The sequence below is a fragment of the Strigops habroptila genome, chromosome 8, assembly GCF_004027225.2.
Source record: "Strigops habroptila isolate Jane chromosome 8, bStrHab1.2.pri, whole genome shotgun sequence".
NCBI classification, from domain to species: Eukaryota; Metazoa; Chordata; class Aves; order Psittaciformes; family Psittacidae; genus Strigops; species Strigops habroptila.
In genome coordinates, this window is record NC_044284.2 from 39,382,324 (window position 1) to 39,409,435 (window position 27,112).

The 27,112-nt window shown below is 41.0% G+C and overlaps 1 protein-coding gene across 6 annotated transcripts in view; it reads right to left on the minus strand.

Annotated features, from left to right (window-relative positions):
- Nucleotides 1-112: 112 nt before the first annotated feature.
- SMG7 (SMG7 nonsense mediated mRNA decay factor) overlaps nt 113-27,112 on the minus strand; it is a 51,969-nt gene continuing 24,969 nt past the window's right edge. For 3 of the 6 annotated variants that reach the window (XM_030494000.1, XM_030494003.1, XM_030494002.1), the window contains exons 5-23: nt 26,314-26,485; nt 25,406-25,477; nt 24,176-24,326; nt 23,692-23,827; nt 21,423-21,585; nt 20,161-20,317; nt 17,314-17,384; nt 16,917-16,977; nt 16,249-16,368; nt 15,610-16,045; nt 11,738-11,882; nt 10,143-10,522; nt 9,229-9,594; nt 7,516-7,665; nt 5,295-5,375; nt 4,492-4,651; nt 2,941-3,111; nt 2,690-2,841; nt 113-2,255 (exon numbers count right to left, since the gene is read on the minus strand). In XM_030494000.1, the coding sequence (XP_030349860.1) occupies nt 2,142-2,255; nt 2,690-2,841; nt 2,941-3,111; nt 4,492-4,651; nt 5,295-5,375; nt 7,516-7,665; nt 9,229-9,594; nt 10,143-10,522; nt 11,738-11,882; nt 15,610-16,045; nt 16,249-16,368; nt 16,917-16,977; nt 17,314-17,384; nt 20,161-20,317; nt 21,423-21,585; nt 23,692-23,827; nt 24,176-24,326; nt 25,406-25,477; nt 26,314-26,485 (3,258 nt within the window). In that variant the 3' untranslated portion in view covers nt 113-2,141. Of the gene's footprint in view, nt 2,256-2,689; nt 2,842-2,940; nt 3,112-3,346; nt 3,471-4,491; nt 4,652-5,294; nt 5,376-7,515; nt 7,666-9,228; nt 9,595-10,142; nt 10,523-11,737; nt 11,883-15,609; nt 16,046-16,248; nt 16,369-16,916; nt 16,978-17,313; nt 17,385-20,160; nt 20,318-21,422; nt 21,586-23,691; nt 23,828-24,175; nt 24,327-25,405; nt 25,478-26,313; nt 26,486-27,112 lie in introns of those variants that run through there. The other 3 variants (XM_030494001.1, XM_030494004.1, XR_003992531.1) reach the window with 3 other exon arrangements.

The following is a 27,112-nucleotide window of genomic DNA, read 5'->3' on the forward strand; positions in this document are numbered from 1 at the left end:
CCACCTCCCACTGAAACTTCAAACCTTTTCCTGACTTCTCCAGAAAAATATGGCATTTTTAAAAGCCTGCAGCCAAGTTACACAGGAAATAAACGCTACACACAGACCTGGATGGAGAGAACATGGTTTAATTAAAGGCAAAGCTGATTTCAGCAGCTGCAGTTCTTGCACAGACAGACAAAAAAACACAAAAAAAGCTTACGACACAAACCAGTTTCTGTTGGGGGCCCCTTTTCCTTGCTCCTCCAAGCATCGGAGGGCAGGAGGGGTGTCCCAGCCGAGAGTCGGATGCATTCCCGAGGCCAGATGCTCATGCACAAGTGGAACGGTGTGGCTGGGACCCTGGCACTGCCGGAGTGAGATGGCAAACCTGGTTAGCTCGTCTAGGGTGCAAGAGTCACTGACAGTTCAAACACTGGAATGTCGCAGCTGCCTGGGTGCACAGCTTGATACACAAACTGGGAGGGCTGGAGGGAAGTAGAGGGGTTTGGTTCATATTACCACTGGGTGGAAACTTGACTTTTTAGACTTTTTAAAGGAAAAACAGCTTCGAAATGCAACAAAGAACAGTGATGTTGCTAAGGTGGAGATCATGGGGGAGCTGCTCATACCCCTGGAGGGGTATCTTGTCTCCTTCACCTTCCCTTTTTTAATTCTATGGGGCTGCCCAGACTCCAGTGTCACTTCGGCTCCTGTATGTGCTTTGCTCTACAGCTGACTTCCAGCTCAGAGATCCTGAATCATCATACAAATCCCTACTGCTAAACACAGCAAATGGACATTGAGATTGTTTCCATAACTTCCCTGGGAAACCTAACAAAAATGCTGTCCTTTTCTTTATCAAAGCTTCCAGTCTTCCTTCCCTCTAATAAATAGCAAATAAAACATTTCCCTTTCCCTTCTGCACCTTTTCATCTATGAACAGCACTATACTTTCTTTTGTGTGCGGGTCACACGTGTGTGTCCACGGGTGCCTTGAATTTCGTTCTGGAACTGAAAGTTTGGGGCTGCAGCTGGGGGCGGGAGGTGCGGGGGGACGGGTTTCTGCAGAGCTGATGTGTGCCTGCGGGGTGCGTACACTCCGCACTGTCCAGGCTGACTGGCAGCTTTACCCAGCCCTGCTGGACCCCTGATTATTTTCTGCGAGATGTTGCACGTTGGTAATGAAACTACTAGTGTCCAGCGAAGATGGGAGGATGGAGAGAGAAAGAAAAAAAAAAACAAAAAAACCATTGAAAGCTTTCTACCTACCTATTAAAATGAGTCAGGCTGTGAATGCACAGACTAGCCTGTCCTTTGTGGGGCTAGCCACTATGCTACAGTAAAATGTACAGGAATCAAACATTAATTCAAAACCCCATAGCAGTTAACTTGCTTGTCCAGCAGAGTGCTGCAATGCCCCACATCACCCATTATAGCTCAAACACCTACTGAGAGGAGAGCATTTCATGCCGGAGTCTCTAACCCACCCATGGGCTGGCCAAAGCCTTTAGGTGAAAGGTAAAGTGGTGTCAAGTGCCAGACTCTCCTTCATGAAACTCCTTTGCTAGCCCAGGAGATAGAGCTCCCCCTTGCCACCAACCACCTCTGACCAGAGCAGCAACTGGGGCTTTCATTGCTACACACTGACTACGAAGCACGTCTGTGTACGGAAGAATTCAGTGTGATCTTACTACTGAGATAGTAATAAAGATGTTTAGGAGTAATTTCAACTACATTCTCAGTCAGCAAAGCAATCATTAATGGATTCCTATTTTATCTCCCCAAAGAGAGGAAAAGGATTGAGAAGTTCTCATTGGCTTCTCCCATCTGCCCTTCATTCTCAGCTTTTACTTCCCATGTGGCTGGGGACATGCATGATGGAGAAGGTGAGAGGCGGTGATATCAGGTTACTGAGTGAGACAAACAGCAGTTCCTCTCTCCCTCCAGAGGGCCCAGGGATGGGAGAGTTCCTGATGTTGTTTTCTTGCACTGCAGACGTTTTGTGCACACTCAGTGGGTTGGTGGAGCACTTATGCCCTCCTGACAGCAAGGAACAGAAGAGAGGGCTGCCACCTGCACAGGACTGTGTGGGCCAGTCCTGCAAACCCAACATGCCATGGTTTATGGAGCCTTCGTTTGCAAGGGTTGCCACGTCGGTCTCAATGCGGCGGGTTCATGGTGCCTTGTCCACGTTGCTGCTTCTGCTTCTGCTGCATTAACAGCTGCTCCAGGGCTGAGGGTCCAGGGTGCATCATGGAACTGGACCAGATGGACTAAAAACAAACAGCCAACAATAGCACTTCTTTGCATTAGACAGTCCCCCCTCTTACAGATGAGAAAGCGGAGACAGTTTTTTCTATTCTCCCTCTTCATCACTTATACACGGCTTATCATAAAAGTTATCTAGACTTCAAAGAAGGCCTTCTAAAAAGAGGCTCCCTGGAAGAAGCTTATCTTCCTCCAGAATCCCCATTACCATAAAAATCATCCCATGTTAACAATTACTAATTTTAGAATAGTCAAAGCAAATTTCATATTTCTTCCAGTTCTGCTAGCCTGGTCTTGTTCCGCAAAATACTCTAAACCAGCAAGGACTGGAAAACCGTGACATATTCCAGCACTGGTCACACCTCCCACATTGCCTGCATAAGTGAATCTGCAGGAAAAACAAGCACCCATTCCTAAGCGCAGCTTCAGTCAAGCGTACCTTCAGGCTCTCCATAAGCACAGCTGAGGAGTCCTCCATAGCAGGAGGGCCTTGGGCTGCCCAGGTGCCACTGGGAGCGCTGGTCTGGTGCCAGCTGCTCTCCGAAGACGAGGATGTTGCTGGAAGGTAGTCCAGGCCAAACCCTCCCATTGCTAAAATGGTAGAAAGATAAATTCAACAGAATGTAGCAAAACCACTGCAAAGCAAACACCATCAGCCAGCTTCACGCAAACCTGGAACCCAGCACTTGCCTGGCTTATCTGTTTTCCAGCGGTCTGCAACTCTCCTGTCTCTGTTGTCTGGAGTCCCAATAGGTCCGAAGTTGGAGAAGGGAATAGAATTGTGGTTATGGGTTGGAGGGGAGCTTGGCAAGCTGCTGGGGTTGGAGGAGTGAGGAGACTGGCTGGCTGGTGTCGAATGATCTAGTGATTACAAGGCAAGAGGAAAAAGGTCAACATAAGCAGCAGGAGCCTCCCATTTTTACTTTTTTAGTGCTGCTGCAAATGCTGCCATGACCCAGATTTCTCCAATACGGGAGGTCAACTATAGAGGTTCCCTCCACTACGCAAGTGTAATGCAAATTCCTAGGTTCTGAGTGAAAATTTTTGTGCATAGACAAGAACAGAATGAATGTGTTTAATGCATACATGTGCTTACCAGAAAAACAAAACCCGGAAAACCTCAAGAGGGGTGGCTAGCCAAAGCGAGTTTTCCCCAAGATTTCTTGAAAAAACTTTTCTTAATCAAAAAAAAGATAAAAAAAAAAATTTCTCCCTCCAAGCTTGACAAGCCAAAAAAAAAAAAAAAAAAAAAAAAAAAAAAAAAGAGAAATCCATTAGACCTTGAGGAGTTTGCAAGTTTACAACTTGAACTCCAAAGTCTGTGAACGTTTTAAACTTGTATAAGTTTTAAATCAATTTAGACCAGAACACAATACTGAGAAAAAGTGAGAGCAAGCATGAAAAAGCCTATCGGCAGGCAGGAGAGAATGATGCCTGAAGCAACACAGCATAGCAGGATGCAAGAGACTACGTGGTCTTGAATGAAGTAGTGAAGAGAGAGAAGGCTGAAGCTACGTGAGCCATAAATCCTTCTAGAATAAATGCATTTTCAAACTCCTTCCATTTCACCCACAACAGTTATTTCTGTTTAGTCTTAGTAAAACCAAAAGTCCCATTGAGTGCAGATGTTATTTAAAATCCATTCATTTCTTAGATTCAACTTAATTCCTCCCTCACACTCACCTGGATTTTTAGTGAGAATAAAATCATAACAAAACATTTAAAATATTTTATGCTTCTAAGGTAATTACTAAGAAAAAGCTGGTTTGCTTTGTAGGCAGCTTAATAAAAAAAGAACAAACCAAAACCAAAGCCAAACTACACAAAAATCCCAGTAATATTTTCCTCCACACTTTTCAGTCATATAGTTTCTTTCTCTATGAAGTACCTACATTATGAAATTCAGTTCTTCCTGTTTTTTCCAAAGAAGCCACTCTGAAAGTATATGAATGTTTGAAGCCCTACTCCCAAATGCTTGTCAGGAATGTAAGGTAAAGAAATTTCAGGATCTTTTATCCTGCTCAACTACTTCAATTAAAACCCAGGTTCTTATGCTATATTAATTACAGAATCCCCTCATATTTCTGAAGATAAAGAAAACCAGAAACCTTCAGACACCTTGTCAAGCTGGTTTGTTGTTTGGTTTTTTTTATGTCCAGTTACATTCAACTTGCACTATGTTCAGAATTAACTCAAATCCTCTTAAATCACTAGACACAAGAAAAACCATACCAGGATTACCTGAGCTGGCTGGAAGGGATGGAGACCACGGTGTCCCTTCAAAGAGAGAATATAGTGAAGTCTCCTGATGAGCAACTGAAGGGGTGACTTCTAGTTTTGTGCTGGTATTCATGTTTTTCCCATATACCTCATTGAACATGCTGTTATTTGGGTATCTTTCCTGGGGAAAAAAAAAAAAAACCACCAAAAAAACAAAAACCAAAGGAGTATTTAGTCTAGGCACTAGATTTATTTCAAACACTGAGACTGTACAAAGGAAGCAATTATAGATCAAAATATTTCCCTAACTCTTTTTTCACTCCCCAGCTCCTTCTTTGACCATTTTATTTAACATGAAATCCATGACATTCTGAACCAGGATAGATTTCTCCTGGCTGGACTGCAAAACCTTCATAAAAATCTTTAAATTCCCAGTACTCACAAAAATTGTATGAAGAGCCTGCTCAGTTCTCTGGAAAAGAATGGGTAATCCAGTGCTCAGGAAAAAAACAACCCTACACACCATAACACTTTGAGATGCACCTTTTCAGCCAACTTCCATGATTCTACTATGAGCAAGGGGCCCATGAACTCTGCAAGATACAACAGTACGTCTGCAGAACTCCAGCTAGAATGAATTTGTGAAGACAACTGAAAAGGCAAAGATAATCTTGCTGATACAGACTGAAGTTAGGCACACATACAGATTTCTTTCATGTTTGCCATTGGGTTGAACTAAAGGATATCCCCATATTTCTGCCATGCTACCCAGTTTAATGGCAACCTCAAACAGCAAAGAGGTGCAGACTCTGGTCCTCACTTACCTGATTAAGAGAAAAGCCACTGAAGGACAGGAAAGACGACGACTGAGACATCAGTTCTGATGGTTTTTCCAGCAGGGACTTCTTTAGAAACCAAAAAGGGGAAGAAGAGCAGTTATCGTTCAGCATAGTGAGCAGGAGGAAAGTATGCTATCAGAAACTGTCAAGATGGTTTTGGTCACTTTTAAAACCTTCCTTGTTTTTTGGCTCCAGCACGTTAGAGGATAAGGAGAACAGACTAACAAATGCAGAAAGTTTCCCTACTACCTGTGATTAATATCTAAAAATCAACAGCTGAGAGTCTTGGGCAAACCCCACTGCCAGAACAGCTTTTCAACCCTAAGTGTAACACTGACACGTCTAGAGGGGAGATTCCGGGGGGGGGGGGGGGAGCGGGGGGAACAAGACCTCGTACAAACAAGACCGGATCCTTCCCAGTGGTCAGAGGACTCCTTCAAACAAGATCAGACTCTTGGACGCTGCTCCTGACAGAGTATTTTTCAGTTTTGAGAACATCCCTGCTGTATAGACATTCTTATAGCAAGAGCAGCTAAGAGCTATGATTTTTTAATTGGGCTATAGAGTCCAAGTTTCATTTAGTGCTCTTTCATTTTCATCATAAATGACTGTAGAGAGGAATTAAAAAAAAAAAAAAAAACCAAACCAAACCCACCCCCAAAAAAACCCCAAAACAAAACCCAGTGCTTAAAACAGAGGTTCAAAAACTCCCCATGGGGTTCCATGGTAAGATACTATGGACTGTGTGACCTTTTCCATCATCTGTGGCCACCCCCTCTCACACAGCTGTTATTTCCAGCATAGTATTTCTCAGCTTTCTCCTCAATTCTTACTATAATCAAGCAGTGGAAAATAGTGTCTCTGAAACAAGCCTAGTTATCAGCGATACAGAAACCAAAGAAAAATTATAAAGCTTGGCTGGTGGACAATTAACACCACCAAATTTAGGATCAGGATCACCAAGACATAGAAATAGTGAAGCCATAAGTAAAACTGTGTGATCCAGAATGAAAGGTGCAGTCTTGTTCCAAATAAAAGCCCTCCTGCACTCATACCAGCTCAGGCATGTAAGATGTTTTTAAATTTATTGTTCAAAAAAACAGGAAACCTGAACTAGTGTACCCTTCTCTTTAACATGGTCTCAGTATCTGGAATATCTTTGCTTTTATCCTGTAAACCTAAGACAAATAGCCTCATTTTCTTTGCAAGCAGCTCCTAGCTTGTTAGATTTTCAAAGTGACAACTCATTACTTTGAAAGCACATTTTAAAAGGCAGACAAAATTCACACTCTGCATATGCACACAGCTTGCACAGAGAATTTCCTTCCATTTGTCAGCAGACAGCAACAGTAGGAGCTTCAAAGGAAGCTCCTGAAGAAGCAGCTATTAGTTTCTTAGCGAAGGTATCTAATGAGACAGAAATGGGTATCTATTTTGCTACTGGCTCTTTGGGATGGTGTGTAAAGTAAATGAGGAATAGACTTGATCAGAGATTTCGAGTCACAAATTACTTTTCTTTGTTACTGCTACTAATCTGAAATGGTAGTACTTAATGAACATGCTTGTAGCCATACCAGAAAGGTGTACTGCATTTTCAGAGGCAATTTACAAATTCAGCAGCTCTAAGACACTGCAGCTAGTGAACTAGGAAGGTTTTAATACATAAATGTAGGGAAAAAATAAAATCTTTCAATCTGTCAAAAATGACTATTTCTATAGGAGTTACCGATTATTTAGCCAGTTGCTTGAAATTTTCTTCCAAAGACATTTTGCTCTTTTACCATCTCTTATCCTTTTAGTAGGGAACTCTTCCCCCTGCCTTTATGGAATTTTTATAAACAAGTTATAATAAGCCATGCTCTTCCTGATGACTTCCCACAGGTGAATCTGTGTTCCTCCTTGCCCTGACTACTAAGCCCATACAACTGCAGAAGAGCAAGTGCATTAAATGATGTATCAATGTCTCTCCTGAACACCACTGGTATTCTGATTTCTGAACAAATTATCAGGCCTGGATTCAGCCCAGGAGTTATAATGTGGGCCTTCAGCTGGTCTGAGCTCCCACATGAAGAATAGCTCAAGGGTGAAGCAGGAAGTGGACAGGAGAGATGGGGGAGAGAAAGGCATTTTGCATTTCTTATAATTTCACAGAAGAAAGAGATGCTAGTTAAGAGTGAGAAGCAGCAGTATTACATCAAATACATACAAAGAGGCTTCGTCCAGGAAGAGAGGCGAGAGGCCCCAGCAGAGCTGGGTAAAGATCAGGAGGATTAGAGAAAATCAGCTCTTCCTCCTCCTCCAAGGCAGCCAGACTCTTTAACAGGTCCGGAGGAAGCAGAGGGGAGCTCTTGGGGTCCTAGTGACAGAAATGACCACAGTGAGACAACAGAAGGCAGAAAGGGGAACAGCAAGAGACAGTGAGGAGAGGCTAAGGCACAGCGGGGTGAAGGAAAACAGCAAGAGAAAAGCAGAAGGCAGCATGCAGAAGTGTGAGGCGAGAAAGTGGTGCAGCAGAAGTGTGCTGAGGTACACAGAGAAAATACTGAGCAGAACATGTAAGTAGCCACACTGCCTAACACATACTGGGAAGAGCACTGCAGCATCAAAATGGTGGGCAGCTAGTTTTAATTAGTGGAGCGTGTGCTTCCTATTACATCCATGCCAAATACTGAACCTGTTTTCACATTCAAGGACAAAGGAACACAAAAATCATTAAATTATTCTTCTATAGCTGACCTGTGAGTAATTCAGGTTTCAAATAAAATTACGTTTGCATCTTCTTCCCTCATCTATTTGTGGAGTTCAAATCCCACGAGACTTATTTTCGCTGCTAATGGCGGTTACACCAATGCACAGCTGACCAGACCTCTGAGCCAAAAAATTCCTGCAAAGCACTGGTCAAACTCCACATCTTGGCTTTTGTGAGGGATGTTTACACAAGCATCACGGGTGCAGCTTCTGTCTGTACTGCACTGTGCTTCCACCAAGGCAAGGTTTCCCTTTTAGGCATTAGAACAAGGCTTTGATCCTGTCTCCATCTAAAAACCACAACCTGACATCAGGGTAGAGGCAGATTCCTCTATATTGTCTAGCTTTTCTCTCTGAAGAATAAGCCAAGTGATCTCAACTGACCTTCTGAAAATCCGGAGTGCACTTACAGAGGCGCATTTGACCAAAGGTTTAAAGAGACCTCTGTTTAAATTTCCTTATAAACATAAGGAAATTTATGTTTACAAGCACTCCCAGACAACTCCAGGACTGTTAATAAATAACAATGAGTGCAGATTTTATAAACAGCAACATGAAGCACAACGGCATGAAGAGAAGCAAAGTATTACATTAGTGCAACCAAGAGCTAAGGAACTCATTCAGCTCTTCTCACTGCAGGGGGGAGTTTGCAGGAAAAAAAAGAAAAAAAAAAAAAGTAGTAATCCAAGACACAACTGCTCCTGCCATCGCCAGTTTCCAGCCTTTCCTATTGCAGCCTCAGCCATTCAACACATTCAAGGTACTATATGGGTGTCATGAGTTCATCTAAAAGGTAATAATTCAACTATGATTATTTGGATGGCTTTTATTGTTTTCACCAGTTGCCAGACAAGAATTTTCCCCAAAACTATGAGCTGCCATGTTTCTCGACCTGACAGACACAGTGCAGAGATCAATGTTACATGTACACTGAACAAGACTTAGACCTACCTGAAACCAAATCCTCAAGAGCCGGATCCCACACACAGCCAACCAATAATGGAAAATTCATCACTGTTTGCTGGAATCCCATTTACTGATACCCAGATCCCTACTAAATAAAGACCTACTTGGGACTACAGAGCAGTCTTGAAACAGGGAAACTCCTAGAGTTGTCAGGAGTATTAGTTAAAGAATATTGGTTTTCACCATTTATAGCATAGATCTTTACCTCAAAGGTCATCCTGGAGACAGAATCCTGCTCTGGGCGGAAGACTCCTTGCCGTTTTCCCCTGCGGTCCATGTTAGACTGCTGTGCCATCACCCTATTGTCAGCCATGCCATAGGAAGAGTCCCAGTAATATTCTGGCACCTTGACTTCTGAGGGATTCTGGTTATATGGCTCCATTGGGAAAGGCTTCATTTTTTTCTCCAGAGGTTGCTGTTGCATCACAGGAGGCTGTAATGACTGTTCAAATAATTTTAGAGGGTCCTGGGCCTGCAGGTAATAGGACTGCTTTACAGGCATGATTTTCCCCAGTGAGCCTTGGACTTGAGGCGGGTTCCAGAGCTGCTTTGACGAGTCCGTCTGTGGATACTGAGGCAGAAACACATGATTTCACCAGCACGTAGGAACAATTAATGTTAACTGAACACCTAACTCCATTCAAACTGTCCGTCTGGTTCACTTGTGATAAACGTTCCACATTCTGATTTGCTGTGTGTCATGGTTTAAACCCAGCCAGTAACTCAGCACCACACAGCTACTTGCTCACCCCCAGGCAGAATGGGGAGGAGAATCAAAGGAATGTAAAATCCACAGGTTAAGATAAGAACAGTTTAATAACTACAGTACAATATAATACTACTACTACAGGAAATAACCAGGGGAGAGAATATAAACCAAAAAGGGGAAAGGATGTCCACCTGCCCATTCCAGAAATACCTCCCCTCTCAGTTACAGGATCGTATGTTTGCACCCACTAAGCTTCAGCTCTTCTACAAATTTGCCCAGAAATTCACAGATCAAAATTCCACACCAGGGTCTTTAATGACAGTTTTGAAAAGGTAATCCAGGAACTTAAGTCTTGAATGTTGCTATTTATTTTTAAACAAAGCTTAGCCCGCTGCGTTAGTCAAGTTTACCTGCTGGAATCCGGAGTGGTGTGGTGGGCTCTTCCCCAGACCCTGCACAGCTTTCGTAGGGGACTGTTGCTGGGCCAGCGCTTGGACCTGTAACTGGCTTGTGGACTGTGCTGTTGCCTGAGCTGGTAAAGATGAGAGGGGCTGCTGGGAAGGAGGTGGTGTTTGCTGAGGTCCCTGGGTCATTGGCCCTGGTCCAGAGGGCCGTTGCTGGCTGTAAGGAATGTGGGACTGTTTCCCACCTTGCACCTGGTTTCCTGCAGGCGAGTGAGCTGTGGGCTGAAGGAAGGTTCCTGGGACAGAAACACCACCTGGGAAGGTGTACCCCGTGCTCATGGAGAAAGCCACAGGTGGGGGGACAACATAGGTTGGGGGTGGAAACCCTGAAAAAGATAAAAACACATCTTTAATCACAATTTGACAGAGCAGATAGTTCCCTCCAGAAATCATTTTGTGAGGTTTTTTTTCTTCTTATTTTGCTCATTTAGACCACAAGGACAGGAAACACCAGTTTACATACTTGCACTATAATGTCCTTTCTCATCTTTGCACATACATGGCTGTGATCATAGTTGAATTCAGAATCCGTTCTTGAGTTTTCTTGCAATATTGCAAGTATTGATAACAGTCAGCCAGGGCAGCATTTAGGAAAGTCATGTTTCCCTCCACACACACCTCAATCTCCCTGATTTTTCTTCCCCCACTATCTTTTCCTTCACCATTCTGGGGGTTTTGATGTTTTTACCCCTGAAGTTCCTTCCCCCTCAAACACACACATTTTCAGGGACTAAACTTCTGAACAATGGACAGAAGCAATCAATAAGTCTACTGCCTCCTCCCGAAGGATCGCCAGACTCTGGATTAATTTAGACAGAGACAGATAGTAAGTAAACAAATCCTTGTATCTGCAAGATCAGGTTCTTTCCTGAAGTTCACACTGACAAGCCAGGTCTGGAAGACAAGCTTTAATTCTGCATCTCACGGGCCACATTTTATGCTGACACTGGGACAGGGAAGATGTCTGTCTTATATTAAGCAACTACACATACAGCTGCAGGGAAGATAACAGCCTCCAGCTATTTAATGAACAAACATGGATGACAACATATGACAGGAACATTCCACAACAAAATAGGAACACACAATGCAGCAACAACAGCAAAGACCACCACACAAATTACAGCCTAAAACATGAGCAACACTACAAAAGAAACTGAGCTTTAAAGAAGAAAGCAATGTGATTGATCTTTTGTAATAGAGTCCTATGCACAGAGAATACTTCCTCCTGAACTACCAAAAGACTTTGTCATGTTTTGACTAACTACAGAAACAGCCTACTATGAAGTTCCTTGATCTCACACCCACTAACCAAGAAGATGACAGCAGATTTCATGACAGACCTCAATTCCAAAGCATAGGAATCTTATTTATCTTGTTTCAGTTCTGCTATGCCCCTTCTTTACTCCTTTGTAAGATTCTCAACATGAGAATGCATGTTGATTAAAACAGCTCCTACCTTCAGAGGCTGTAACAACCACTATTACATACTTTCTTTGCAGTCAATAATAATCACATTTCAAAAGAATGATGCAAATTACCTGGCCGGCTAGGAAGGGGAGGGAAGGCTCCTGGGTGATGAATGGGGATGAACTGAGAACTGCTGGCCTGACTTGGAGTCTGAGTTACAGGTGTTTTCCTTGCCTCAGACACTGGAGTCTTCCTCATCTCTGTCTGGGACTTCACCTAATGTAAAAGAAAGTAAGAAGAAATTAGATAACTTTTCCTGTAATTATCCACATCATATCTTAAGACAAAAAATGAACTCCCAGATTGTCTGAGAGATTATTTTCTTTTCCCTAAGTAATTGGGAGATGTTTAGAACACAGGAACCCCGTTCTCTTCTCACTGACTGCAGGCAGTCTACACTGCTTGTCCTCAGGCACTCTTTGCCTCACAAAAGCATTCTAAGGATATCTACCCAGAAGATGCAAATGGTTCTTTCTCTAGCAAGAGAGTGGGAAGTGGACACAATATCCTCAGATCATACAACAGACTTCTGCTGTTCAGCTGCAGTGCCTTAAAAAGAGAAGTGCAGATGCTGTTGTGCTTCTCTTAGGGCACTGCTTCAACCTAACATATGCTACTTACCTGCAGCACCTTAAAAACCACATGCTACCACATTCTTCCTAGGGAACTCTTTCAGCCTAATCCATATGGTGATGTATACACACAAATTCCTGCATACTACAAAATTCTTTTGACTAGGAACATACAAGACATAGCAGAAGTGCTTAACCTTTCAGTTTACTGTGTAACTGCTTATGTTCTGTTAAAAGAGCTGCACCAGTTAAAGGCAGAGAGAAGAATGTAATGTAATGTTTACCTGATTCTGAGTCTGCTGCAGTCTGGGTCTTCCTGGAGAGGAAGACAGAGGGGAAGACTACTTTCCCTTTCTGTTCAGCTCAGCAGAACTGCCTGGAATGCAAGATGGAGCAGGCAGGAAAACGACAGCAAGCAAGGAACCCGGGCAATACAGAAAGGGCCCAGGAAGCAGACCTGATGCCAAGCCTCAAAGCTGATTCAAAGAAGGGGTTTTACCAGGGACCAAATTAAAAAAAAAAAATCCAAAACAAACAAACAAAAACTGTGGGGGGTTTATTTCAACATTTATTGCTGATGAGTTGAAAGGAGTTAGAGGGCAGGTCTTTTCTGCCAAAATATAGTAGTAAAGGGGTAGATGCATTCAAATGCTTTTCCAAATAAATCTAAATTTCCCCATTTAGAAATTATGGGAGTGTAGCTTATTTTTTGCATTTAATTAAAAAAGTCGATTGTAAGAGTGGGAGCTTTGGGTGTATTTTTGATCTCCCACTAGATAAAAATCAGGAGAAAACTTCACCTCAAGGTTCTGGCTGATGCTAAGCACAACAAATAATGCAGCCCTTGCTCTTGATGTACCTATTCACTGACCATCATTACCCTTTGTCACATTCTATGTATTCAACTTACATTGTGTTGTCCTTTTTTTCTCCACAATAAGCCAAATATTTTAATAACCAATACCAAGAGCTATGCATTCTTTTATAACAACATTAGAGAATTCAAAGACATTCTTCCTGCCATGGGATTTAAAAACACGAGCTCTGGTCCCATCATAAATTCAAAGCTGCTATACAACATTTCTAAAGGTGGCTTTCAAAAGCGCACCTCTCCGCCCCCCCTCCCCACCATGATTTACAGTTAACTTTTAAAAACCTAAATAACTAAAATTGGTTAATCAAGACAGACAAATTTCGGTTGCTTCCCTGCTTCTACTTGATCTCACCTCAAAACTGCCAATACTACCAACTATTTACTCTCCTAGTGGTTCTACGTGTTCCTACATGGTACTTAAGAGAAATACCGTACCATCACAGTGACCTCTTAAGAGCCTGTAACACCTTGAGTAAGCCTGCATTAAACCTTCCTCGGCACCAAACTGTATTTTCCCTAGAGAGCAGAGATAGCAGAGATTCAACCCATGTCACACTTTTGTGATCCTGTCTGAATGTGGAAGTTCTCCACTTACCTGTGAAACAGGACTGATTACCTTTGTATAATATTCTTAACATTTTTGCTAAGTAGAAGCTGCAAAATTTGCAGCATTTAGGCTTTTGAAGGCAATGAACTATGGAGGATAAAGCCTGAAACTTCCAGGAAGGCCAAAGCAGAGCACTAACAGACTACCAATCAGTACAAAAAAACCCAGCAGTGGTTTCTTGGGGAGGTGAGAAAGCAAACCCTCCCCATATTCTAGAGTGGGTCTGGGTAAGTAAGTCCACCAAACTATATGAAACAGAAGATGTTTCACTGGAATAGCTGCCATAACAAATATAGCTGACAAAACTAAAAAGTCAAAGTTAATTTCTATCAACAAGAGATGAAGAGTGACCAATCACATCAGAAAAGATTCTGCTACAGCTGGGTTAGAAATAAGTTTTTCCTGGGTTCTCTCTTAAGCAAATTTCTGATAAATCAGCTGGGTTAAAATTCACTGGATTTTCTGAGAAGTATGGTTGTTTTTTTGGATAGGGAAGGTATTTTAATTTTATCAGCCTCAAGTCCTTATTTTGCAAGACGGGCACAAACACCAAAACTAGGACTTGTGCTCAGGCCTGCAACCATGTTCCAGATGTTTTCAACAAATACATAAGAAACTTGCTATTCTAACTCACCTGTGTTGGTTTTCAGATACCAGAATCTTGTTTGGTGACTCACAATTGCTACACACTTTCTGTAGGCTACTCTCCTTTACCCCCCTTGGTAGGACCCCCTGCAAACCCAACTGGATAACATTGCCAGTTCTGGCCTTCCATTTCATAACGATGTTTAATAGCAAATAATCAGAAGGAAAACAAGAATGATCCAAGGGTCTTAACACCACAAGCTGGAAAGACTGAAAGAGCTGGTTTGCTTAGCCTAAGGGAAAACAAGACAGGTCTTCAGAGCAGTTGCAAAGAGGAAGACTTAAGTTGTTCTGCAGACCTGTCCTGGGAAGTAGTAATAGGCTTACACAGAGGCAAGGAAGATGAAATGCATTAGGAAATAATTTCCACTTGCAAGAACAGTGAAGAACCGACACAGTTTCTCTAGGGAAATAATAAAGAGTCTCCATCATATCATTAAATGCCTCCAGATGTCATTAGAGAATGACTGAGATGCAGCCAAACTATCCGGGTACGGATCAGATCAACCCTGAAACTCTTCACCCCTATTTACTACAACTTAATGGAAGTCAGACCAGCATAGTCACTATTTACTTATGAGGTGAGCATTTTCATACATAATGCTCAGAAAAAGTGAGGAAAAAAGCATGCCTCTAAGAAAATACAACTGATAAAAGAACAGCTGATGTGAAACAAACGATTCTGAGCAAGTGCCTGAGCACAGATTTACGATTTAAGAGCAGTGTGGCTTTACTTATTCCACAAAGAGCCACTTGACTGCACGCACAGTACAGAAGATCTTACTGCACATATACAACCGGTGGTTTTGCGATGTGTTCAATTTATTGAATGTGCACAAGTCAACTGAACTGAAAATACAGAGTACCAAGTTCCATCACAACAGACCATGGGCATGAGCACGACTACAACCTGGTCTTTTGAACTGCCTTGGTAGCCTGAATAATCTGAGGAACAGCAGGTAGAAGTCTGTTTTTTAAGGCAGTTAACACAGCAAAATCATCTTTCATTGCTCCCCTACCTTTTCCTCCCCAACAAATTGAGACAGCATCAAGGAAAAGGGCAGAGACCCAAAGATCACTAATACCTGATCTTTGAGACATGTTTCTATGTTTCTTGTGCATTAGCTGTACCTGCAGGGCCCACAGCGAGACCTCGACTCTACCGTACTCTATATAAGCAGTGACAGTCCTGACACAAACATTGTACCGCCTAAGACACAGTATCCCTTTGATCTAAAGGCTTACCTGAACTGCCACGTTCTGCTTTCCTGCTTCCTGCATCTTATCCAAGCCGCATTTCTTGGTCTCATTCTTTCTTTTATTGTTATCCTTCTTTCCATCATTCTTATTAGCTACTATTCCTTTGTTATAGTCCCGTCTTTCCCTACCTACATCTTTAGGGGGATAGATTCGCCCTTGCTCTCTGTTCATTTCCCGTGGCTTGATGTTCTCCTTGAATGTGACCATCGGTTTTTCTCCTGCGTCACAGTTGTTGTTCAGGCTTCTTCCAGAAGACAGAACTGATTTGAGTCCAGGGCTCCCGTCTGTAGATAGCGGCTCTGCAATAGATGTTTCCTGCAAGGCGAGACTCTCTTTGGCTTCACTAGGGTCCTCTAATAATAGTTCCGGGATTTCTGTCAAAAACAGCAGCCTTCCTACCTCATTTTCACACTGAATCAACCTGAAAAAGACAAAAAGGAATTGAAAAGCAAGTACATCAAATACATTCCTTAAAATAATCAGTCTATGAAGCAATGGCACGCCACAGAACATGTTATTAGCTCTGTCCCTAATCACTGTGTTGAATAGTGAGAAAAGTAACGTTTGTAACTAGCACCTGCATTACAGCAGCAAGTGAAACACAGAGAAGCTACTTGCAATTACCTTGGCTGGTTATCAGCAATCCATTTGCCTGTGAAGATCAGACGCTGTTGCCGTATCCGACGTTGTTGCCCTTCCTTATCTCCTGTAATTGCCTGGTGGCCTTTGGAAAAATCCAAGTTCCTAGAATTGACATAGGAGAGAATAATATTAATTACACAATTACTCTCTGCAACATCATATTTCTTTAGAAATGCAACTGGTCAGCATTACTTTATTATAAACTGCCAAAAGCTCATCTGGGTGAAAATCAGATAAGTAATAGTTGAGTGAAAAAAAATCTAATATTTAGTCAGCATTTGTGCATGATGTTAGGTACAGGGATACAGTTAAAAACAGAGTAAAAAAACCAATAAAATAAAAATATATCAAGCAGTTTTCATCAAAAAGTATTCCTTTCCTCACTTCTTAAATGTTTCCCTTTCAATTTACTAGTCTGAAGACTACAGAAGAAAATGAAAAAAGTCACAAGCAACAGAAAACAAAAAAAGTTTAAGCCTATGACTTTCCTTAGAGTTTTGCTACATTGTCTGTTACAGTTGATTTGAAAAGACACCTACTTCAATCCATACTGTCGTAAGTATTCGTAAATAAGATACCGTAGACAACAGGTCAATGTCTATCAAAGTAGTAACAACAGCAAAAGTAGTCTCCCTTCAGCTATCACCCACCTGAATGAAGGCCTCAGAGCCAAGAATCCTTGCAATTCAAATTCTTCTGGAAGGGGGGTTGCTGGCAAATAGACAGTAAACAGTGTAAAGAAAGCAGGAAAGCATTGAGTACAGTATCATAAGTAGGTATCTCAGCAAGGTACTATACATAGTAAAACTTTTTATTAACACACTTAATTGTACTGGTCCACCCTGCAGTTTGAGGAGCTCAGGAACGATAAAACAGAGCAAAGTCTGCTCAGCATGACAAAGCAGCATTTGCAAAGTATTCATATGCACTAATACTAGAAGGCAACTCGCTTCCTTATTTGCTCTTCAACTGCAATTCCCCACATCATCAGAAAAAAAATGTGATTTGTTCCCAGTTCTTTACAGCACAGACTAGAAGCATCTTTACCATTATTACTGGATAGATCTTCTTCATGAGGCTGGAAGCTGTTTAGAAGCGAAATAAGCCAGGGCCATATGCTACAAATCAGAAAACAGACAAACCATAAGTAAAAACTACAAAACATGGAATCTATTCACCTTTCCAAGAAAACATTGAACTCCGTTACACAGTCACAACTCCTATTAATCTTTTGATTTCCAAGAAAAGGTAAAGTTTCTCTCAAGTGTTAGGGAATAGACCACTTTCTTGAAAGAATATTTTTATAAACCCAATCTAAAGTTACCAAGGCTCTCGCAGCATAGTCTTCATTATCCAGCAAGTTAGAAAGACTGCTATGAATTTAACTAGACAAACCTGTTGCATGAGCAAACATTCAGAGCACCTGTTTGCAATTCATGTTTTCCAGCCCAAAGCAGACTGCTCTCAATGCACAGTAAATTAAATCAGTGGGAAGCAAAACAGTTGATCAAGATACAGCTGTTCAGAATTACTTCTGTTCTGTGAACATGAACACTGTACTGTAGCACTGGAACAGTTACCAGAAAGGTAGGAAGGTCTAAGTAAGGGTTGCACTGAGTAAGACCATTAAGCTAGAGGTCAACTGGCAGTCTCCCTGCCTTGTAGTGGCAATACCAGTACAAGAAATTATTGGAAATTCTTTACAAAGGCCCTGGAGCAAATAATTTAAAAATCACAATGATCACTGCATAGGTGATTAACATTTAACTGCCACCAAGGGGCTGCCTTCTATTTTTTAAAAGCTCCTTCTGCTTTAGTGATGGGCACCAAGTCCATGGAGGCAAGAGAAAACTATTTTAGGAAGGTGCCCACTGTGCTTGGTGTTAGTGAAACGAATCTGTCCTCCCTCAGTAAGTCTGTGCGCCACCATCCAGTACCTGAATTGGAGAATGCATCGTGCACGCGAAAGCCTGCACGAAATCCGCTTTCCTGCACCATCTCGGAGACTGGAATCATTATGTTTATGCTTATTCTCCACACTACACTAAGCAATAGCTCCTTCCCATGACTGACAAGGAACAGGAAAAGGAAGAAAAGGAGAGTGCAAGTCTGTTGCAACCTACAGTGAACTGCAACCTTCCTGTACAATATTTGAAATAACGAGATTCCATAATAAAAGATTCCTAAAGAAGAGTGATGTAGTGACACACAAGAAAATCTAGACCTACTGTGGCTTCCACAGAGCAGGTTTGGAAAACTCATTTCCAAAGACAACAGACTAGTATTGATACGGTCATTTCTGTCCTCAGTCCCTGCCTTCAGATTCATCTACTTTTCTAGGTAAACATTTTTCCTTCCTATTTCAGAGGCTCATTCAGTTTGAGGTAGGACTAATTATCCACAGGAAAATGATAAGCATAGAGTGGGGAGAAATGAAAGTTTAAGAAGGTGTAAGGACTATTTCTTGAACGAAGAGCACAATTACATATGAACTCAGAGTAAGGAAGACTTTTCAATATGAAACAGACATAAGCTTATTAAACAGAGGCCAATAAAGGTGTGTGTGTTTGTGTAGTCTGCAAAGAAGTACTTCCCTTCAGATCTTCCCATAGAAATAAAAAGAAAACTCATCCTTACAAATAATGGGGAAGATGGACAGACAATTAAGAGCCAACAAATGTAATGGCTACTAACACCCATTTTGACAAATCTTAGTAGTACCTATCTTTCAAGTTCACCTCTGATTTTACATCTGTTAGGACCTACTCTGGCTAACTAAAAAATATACATTCACACCTTAAGATTCATTTTGATACTCCATAAATTACTCCCTGCATCTCCTCTACTTTGTACCAAGTAATTATCTTCCCTGTTAAAAAATTGATATAAAGTCTTCCTTGAGACTATGCATACAGTAATACTTATTACCATCTCAAAACAATTTGTGAGTTCCTATTTTCCTTATCTTGCCTTCAGGAACTCTAAAATGGGAGTTCCCAATGCTCCAGGGCTTTAGGCTTTGCCCACATTTGAGGGAGTCTTATTACTCATTTAGCAAAACCGAGGTTATAGGACCCCTGCTCCGCATATGTCAAGGTACAGAAAATGTGAGCCTTGGGCTACAATTGCATCTTACAGCACACACTGCCAAGAGAGCCAAAACCACTGTGGCACATCGCACAAGACCAGATAAGCAAGCTAGTTTTGCACTGTTTTCCTTACAGTGGCCATCCCAGGAAAAATACTCATCCAACTGTGTCAGTAACAGTCACTCCAATCTGAAGAAACATCTTACAGGTCAGAAATACTTTAACAAATTGCTATAATACATGAAAAGTAACAGGCTATAAAAAAAAGTTGACAAGTTCTTAACTATTTAAGCCTAAATTTATGAGATTAGAGGCAGAAGTGAAAAATCAGAGTAACAGTCCAGAACAGTAATGCCTATGCTGACATTTAAAGACGCCCTCTACTAAATTAAATTAATTCATGGATGAGGAGCCAGGAAAACTGGATTCCAGCACTGCCCAAGAGATGGCTTAATGCCTGAAATTAAGGCAAGTATTCTCCTGCCACCTACCTCAATAAATTTGAGAAATCATTACAACAGATTAGACTAAAGCTACACTCAGTAGTTATGCTCAAGTCAGACATTATAAAGTAGATCCCTCTGATTTTAAAAGTTACATGCAAACCTAAAGCTAATTAAAACACTGAATTTGCTCATGTACTCCACAAATCTTGTTTTACTAATTTTTTAGCACATCTGCTCTCTATCATTTTGATGTCTGTAATAATAAGTTATATGATCATTTTTCCCATTACTAATTTGTTTATCATCAGTTATTATTAATTTATGCAATCAAATGTATCAAAAGAAAGATTAACACTCACTACCGTCTTTCATCAACCACTGCCTCCTGGAAAACACTGGGCCTAAGTTTCAGCCAGTCCATCGAAACCTTCACAGCTGGAAGAGGATATGCAGCCCCAGAGTCCTCCTGGTAGTCATTTTGTAAAGGACACTTGCACAGAACTCCAAGAAAGGACACTAGAAACAGGGGATGCAGGGGACAGGGGATGGACAAAACCAAACACAAACAATGCAGGAATGACACTTTAAAGTTAATCAAATAACCCAAACACATTCCACCCATAAAATCCTATTTTCAGGAGCTAGTTCTTTAGAACAAAGCAGTCAAATTACTTAAACAATCCACTAGCAGATCAGAACATCTTTTTACCAATAAAGAGCTTTCTACCATGAAGCTGAATCTTGGCATTTTTTCCACTTCTCCTTTTCAAGTGTCATCACAAATCATTTTGGTAAATTAACAAAATCCAGTGAGACAAGCCCATAACAAAAATATTTGTTCTTTATTTATTAGAAATTATCAACTCAACTATCTACCTGCATTTTATCCACTTCCCCAGTCAGCAGGCACACAAATCCACTGAGTTAGCCCTGCAGGCAGGCACCCAGCTCAGGCCCATTAAAGCATACAAGCTGAGAAGCAGTAACCACACCCGTGTGACCACGGTGTTTTCAGAATCAACTCCAGAACAGAATCTGGAGAAGTTCAGCTATTCAGAAATCTAAGTGTTTACAAACAAGGCCAAGCTGATCATGGGCTGGATCAGGTTAAGGAAATCAGCATTATGTGGCTAGAGTCTAAAATGGTCTGCATTCCCACTTACCTAGTTGATATTATCCAGAGCACAGAAGCACTTGAGGTCCTATTTCAGTCAGCTTCAACTTCAGTTCTGTTGAATCAGAACTAGCTCCATTCAAAGGAACTCAAACTGCACTGTGGCCAACTGAGGAGCAGCTCCCCAAGTGGGCTACTGCCCACTGCTAAGTTGGACCAAACTTTGCACCCAAGTTAAACTGTTCTTTCAGAAACATGGAAAAGATGCCGAGTTCTGCGACGCTTCAAACAAAGTAAGTCCCGGGCACACAAATCCTGTGTTAGTCAGCACTGCTAGACATAAACGATCCCTGCGCAACCACCTTCTCTCTTAACTTTCTTCCATAAGGTCTATTGTCATAACTTACACAACCATTAACCTAGATGCTGACAGCAAATTACTAATAGATTCCATATAAAAATGAAACACACACACCCGCCCCCAAAAAAATTAATTTTCATACGTACTGAAGAGAGCCAGTAACTGTGTCCAGCAGAGCTGCTCATCCTGGCTGTAGCTGTGCTGCTCCGTTTCATTGCTGAAGTCTCGCAGGTGATGTAGTTGAAACAGATTGATAACAGTAATATGTACTAACTGCTGGGAATTGAAGGCCTTTTGGAATAACAACCTCTGTAACAGACACAGGAACGATATATCTATTTATATATGTAAAGCACACACTTGAAAAGATTAGTAGTTGCTACTTCACTGCTTGACTAATGCTTCTGCCCTTAAGGCAACATTAATTCTAGATTTTATTTTCAGTCATCCCTATTAGCACAGCACTGGGCTTCCCAGGAGGACTTGGACAGATGCCCACTGTTAAGCCAAACGTTTTTGCTCATACACCAACTAATATGCACAACAAATCAACATCCCCTTGGATATGGTTCTGTTTCAGAGCAAGTGCAACTTCAATGTGCAATCACAGCACTGCAATGAAACTACAAGATCTGCAAAGGCATGTATATCCACTGTATCTGCTGAAGAAACAGCAAGGAAAAGGTGACATTTTAAATAAACACCCCAGGAAAATTTAACTACTGTGTGGTTATGTATTAAAGACTAATTCCACATCTGACTTCATGGGTCATGGAATGCCATGGTGGATTAAAATAGCACAAGCTATTTACAAATGTACTTCAGTAACTATGCTGTAAAAAAACACCTTTCTCAGAGCAGGAACAGAAACTTTAATGGGTTTTTTGAGCATTGTGAAAAAAAGGAGTATCTTGAACTACAATCAACTTGTCTTCAGACACAGCTGTCAGGGGAGCAAGTGGATTAACCAGCATAAGCATGAGGAAGAGGTTTGAGCTCCGAGTTCAACCTTGATTTTTAGGTAAGGGCATGAAGCACTCTACAGCCAACAACTCAAACTGGCAGGGCTCTCAGCAGCAGAATCATGGGCCTGGCTGAACGCTCCTAACTCTACGACTGCTCTCCTCATTCAGAGTTAAAATCAGCCACAAAGTGATTATCCACCACACAGCCAATTTCACATTCACATTCAACCCATTTAAGTCAGAAGAGTTGCTCTCTAGTAAATTAAGCCTTATGTTGCATAACAAACAAAAAAGTAATCTAAGCAACAAAGCAGGGCTCAATTAACTCTATTTTAACATCCTGGATCAGTTCAGAAAAACACTCCACTGTTCCACATGCCTGAGCAATGCTCATAATTATTGATTATAAGCACTGTGGAAAAAGCAGTACTAGTTCAACAGCCAACATCACACACACAGAGATACAATTATTTAATTTTGAAACAACTTTAAATCCCAGTGTTCAAGCAGCTCGCAGTCAAAGCTAACACAATTCACAATAAGTTTTGTGGGTTTTGGGAGTTTGTTTTATTTTATTTTAAAGACAGTTTGGACCTAGCTATAGGAGCCCAATTCAATGCAAAATGCAAAAAACCACTGTAAAAAACATTTGTAATTCTTTATACTGCTAAGACCACCTTCCCCTTTTTTAATTTGGAAAAGCACCAATTGCTCTGTTGAAGATATCCATACTACCTGCTCATTTCCACAAATGAAGATGCTGAAGCAGATCAGTTTCCAAAAGGCACCTAACAGTTAGTATAATGTCCTCTTTGAAACTGTACTACCTTGTATAAATATCTTATAAAATTCTCTTTGTTTCAATCTTTGCTATGTTGTCCAACTTAATGAGCTGGCTATATAATTAATGGGTACTCCTGGATTTTCCAGAGGAAACATGTTCTGAATAGTTCTTGTCTACACACAAATTATGCTTGTACTGGAACACTTTTTAAAGGCAAACCGCTGACAGGAGAGCCAAGTTGTCTGAGGAAGATTAAAAGCAGCCTTAACAACTAGTGGGAGTGAATGAACACCATCCAAAAATTAAGTTCTCAAAATTCCTCAGGCAACTCAGCTAGAACTTCCCAGATGAATCAAGTGCTTTTCACAAGTATCCAAAAATCATCCAGGTTAAAGAGCAGAGAATCAACAATGGTCATCAATTTTTCCTGAACCTCCAACAACAATGCGCCACATGTCAAATGGGAAAAATCCCTACTGTTTGCAGAAGTCAACATCTGGTGACTTCAGAATCCAGTGTTAGCTGCGATGCAAACCTTCCACAACTGGCTACTTGGGCTTCCTGTATTTTAGCATCTGAAAAAGTTACTACTGGGCTGTAATTTCAGAACTCAGCTGCTAAAAATACTCTCCTCAATATACTAATTAATATGTTGATAGAACTGACCTTGAATTGTTCTTCCAGCTTTTCTCGAAGAGGGCTCAGCTTCTCCAAGCTCTTACTCAGGTACACATGGCCATGGAACTTAATAAATGCCTTGATGAAGTCAGACACGCTCCATTGAGTCTTCACCTCATCACGACTACATTCAGAACAGAAATACCCGACTTCAGTCTTTGGAATTAGATACAGCTGTATATAACATTACATACTTTTTCTGTGAAGTTCAAGAAAGAAGGAATGTCCATGCAAAGCTGTTTTTTCATGTTGGCACAATTTGCTTCATTTCCTGCATTCACTATTCACACTCAGGAACATCCCAGATACAAACCATTCTTTGTTCCATACATGTAAGGATGCTCTCACTGGATGGGGGTTGAGGAACTTCTGTTTCTACTACCAAATATGAATAACTTCTGGCAAGGGAGGTACATTTGGATGAAATCTCCTCCATCTTATCTGACCACAAATACATTATACTTAGTCTTACCTCTCCAGTGCTTTAGAAAGTGCTTTTTGTAGGTTAGTGGAGGCAGCTGGGAAAGGAAACTTCACAGCAATGCTTCTGCAGTAGTAGAAAATTGTGGTCAAGTGGTCTCCTTTGGAGGAAGCTAGAATAGCCAACTGATTATAAGGCTGACCTAAGGGAGAAAAAGACACATTGTCCATTAAGTTGTCATGGAGTGAATGGAGTGAAGCATGCTAGATTTCAGGGTAAGTGGAGTCTCTTGAAAAGCGAACACATAGTGTTTTGGGGGTTTTTTTTGTGGGGAGAGGAGCGGGGAGGAAACAGGTTACTAGTGGAGCTGCTTTGGGGTGGGGAGGCTGGGTTGGTTGTTGGGGGTTTTTTGGTGTGGTGGGTTTTTTTTGTTTGTTTGGGCTGGTGGATTGTGAGGATCTTGTTGTTTTGATTTGGGTTTTTTGTTTATTTGTTTGGGTTTGTTTTTTTGTTTTTGTGGTGGTTTTTTTTGTTTGTTTTTTTTTGTGGGGTTTTTTGTGGTTTTTTTGGTTTTTGTTTTTGTTTTTTTTTTAAACACACATCCTTCAAATCTAAATCAGAAGATACTGTCAAAACCTAGCCCAGTTTTAGGCAAATCTGTCAAGAGTTTTTCATATTTTTTGCCTGTACGGTAAAAATTTCTATAGTTAGAATACTAAGGATTTTTCAGTTAGAATATAATTGGCTAAAAAACTGAATTACTGGTTTCAGCAGCCTGGCTTAAAAAAAGATTTATCCTTCTCTCACCATCCGTACGTTTTGGATCACTGTAAGCAAATAGCTAAAAAACTAGATCTCTGAACTAAAGAGGCTATTAACTTGCATAAGCAACTTGAAAAATCCGATTTTAGCTACTGACCTTTACAAATTGTCATGTGAACAAACAAACTAAGAAAAAAAAAACCAAACAAAACAACAAACCAATAAAACCCCAAAGGCTGGTGATAGACAATTTTTCATTAATTATAATTTATAGTGTATGAGTGTAGGACAGCGTAACGTAGCAGTAGTAAAGCCTTAGAATGAAGCTGTGTATTACCTGCTTTGTTTCTATATCTTCACAAAAAGGAGAAAAGTGACACAGATCAAGCAAATAACTATTGTCCAAATGAGTTACCAACGGGTAAGGCTTTGTTGCACCAAGTTTCCAACTACCACACGAGAAAAGCAGTACCCCATAATCCTTTGGAATTATGAACCTAAAAAGTATCCCAGACTCACCGTTAGATGGGACAAGCTGAGCTGCATGTCTATAGTAAGACTCTGCCTGGCTGGTCTGATTCCTATAGCGAGCTGAGCAAACAAAAAAAGACCAAGTTGAGGCACAAAATTCAACTCTCCTGCACTTACTTTAATATAAACAATTTACCTAAAGAACATTTCACTATTATTTTAGAAATATGTCAGAAGAACATACAATTACACCAAATAGCACGAAGATTCAACTCATTGAATTGTGAAATGGTTATTTTTCCTCAGATCCTATGTCACATCTTATCAGTTCTTATGTAGAAAGATGCTGTGCCAATAGCATCACATCCAGAGAGCTACAAATATTTTTCATACTTCTTTGGACAATCAGCAACTAGATCTACTTTTAAGTTGTTCCAAAAGCAATTGCAGATTCCTGAGAAAAGAGAACTTTCTACAACACATAGTTCTATTTTAATCAACAAAGAAATAAACCTGTTAAACTTTTGTAAAAAAGAAACCTCGCTTATGAAAGGCTGGATTTCTAACTGTTGATTTTGTATAAGATTAAAAGTAATGTTCTGAAACGGAGAAGTATGCTAGCCTGCTGCAACGAGCTTTTGTAACAGTTACCGGTTTCAACATTTCACTATGCCTATCAGCTATAACATGATCAGTATGCTAAAAGACAGATTCTAACAAATCACTAGAAAGCTAGTGATTGACTGTCGCCATGTGTTAACATGTAACACGCATTAGAGAAGTCTAACAGCATTACTTTCCAGACCTTTCCCCCTGCAGCAACCACCAAACATACAATCACCTATAAGCTACTCATCTGGAGCATACTTGGTCCAGCAGTTGCCCACGGTATGTACAGATCCCTCTAAGCGAGGGCTGTACACAATGTCCCACCTCTTTTTCCTTCAAAAACTCACCAATATCTCCAAGGTGAACAAGGCAGTGCTGGCAGATGTAAGAGCAGGAGCTAGACTGCGGCTTGACTATGGCGCTGGTGTGCGTCTGTTTATTGCTAATGATTCCCAGCTGGGAAGACTTTACACGACATGGCAAGTCTACATTAAAAACTGTGCACAGTTCCTGTAATAACTAGAAAAACAGGTCCAGTTTAGTAGCAGGTACAGCCAGTAATCAGCAAGGCACTGAAACAATTGATAAAACTAACAGAGCATCACTTAGAGGCACGGATTAGCTAAGTGTATTTGAAGTGAACAAGCCTAAGTTACTGAAAGTGAGACTTTAATTTACATTCTCCATACAGAAGTCATCGAGCCTGATGCTGCATTATTCTGCCCAGAAACACAAAGTGTTTTACTTCTTTTCTGTAAGAAATAGCTGTGTATCCCAAACCAGCAAGCAATGCAATTCCCATGACACTTAAATTACCAAGCATGCACCAGTGGAAATTGACTATCACAGGTCTACAAATCTTGTTGGGATTTGTTTGGTTTGTTGGGATTTTTTAAACAAGACATTCAAGAGGAACAGTCCTTTTTTATGCCTTGATGAAGAAATACCATTCTTTGAAAATAATAGAAAGGAATGCCACTCAACCTCCAAAGAAGTTTATTCCAACATAAGAAACAGGACTACCCTGACGTAAACTTTAGAGAGAAGCCAGAACAAAACCAAGTTTGTAGGCAAGGCAATAGTGGCTAATGGTACAGCAGCAGGGTTGTGAGTAAATATCTGTGCTAAGCTAACAGTGAGACTCTT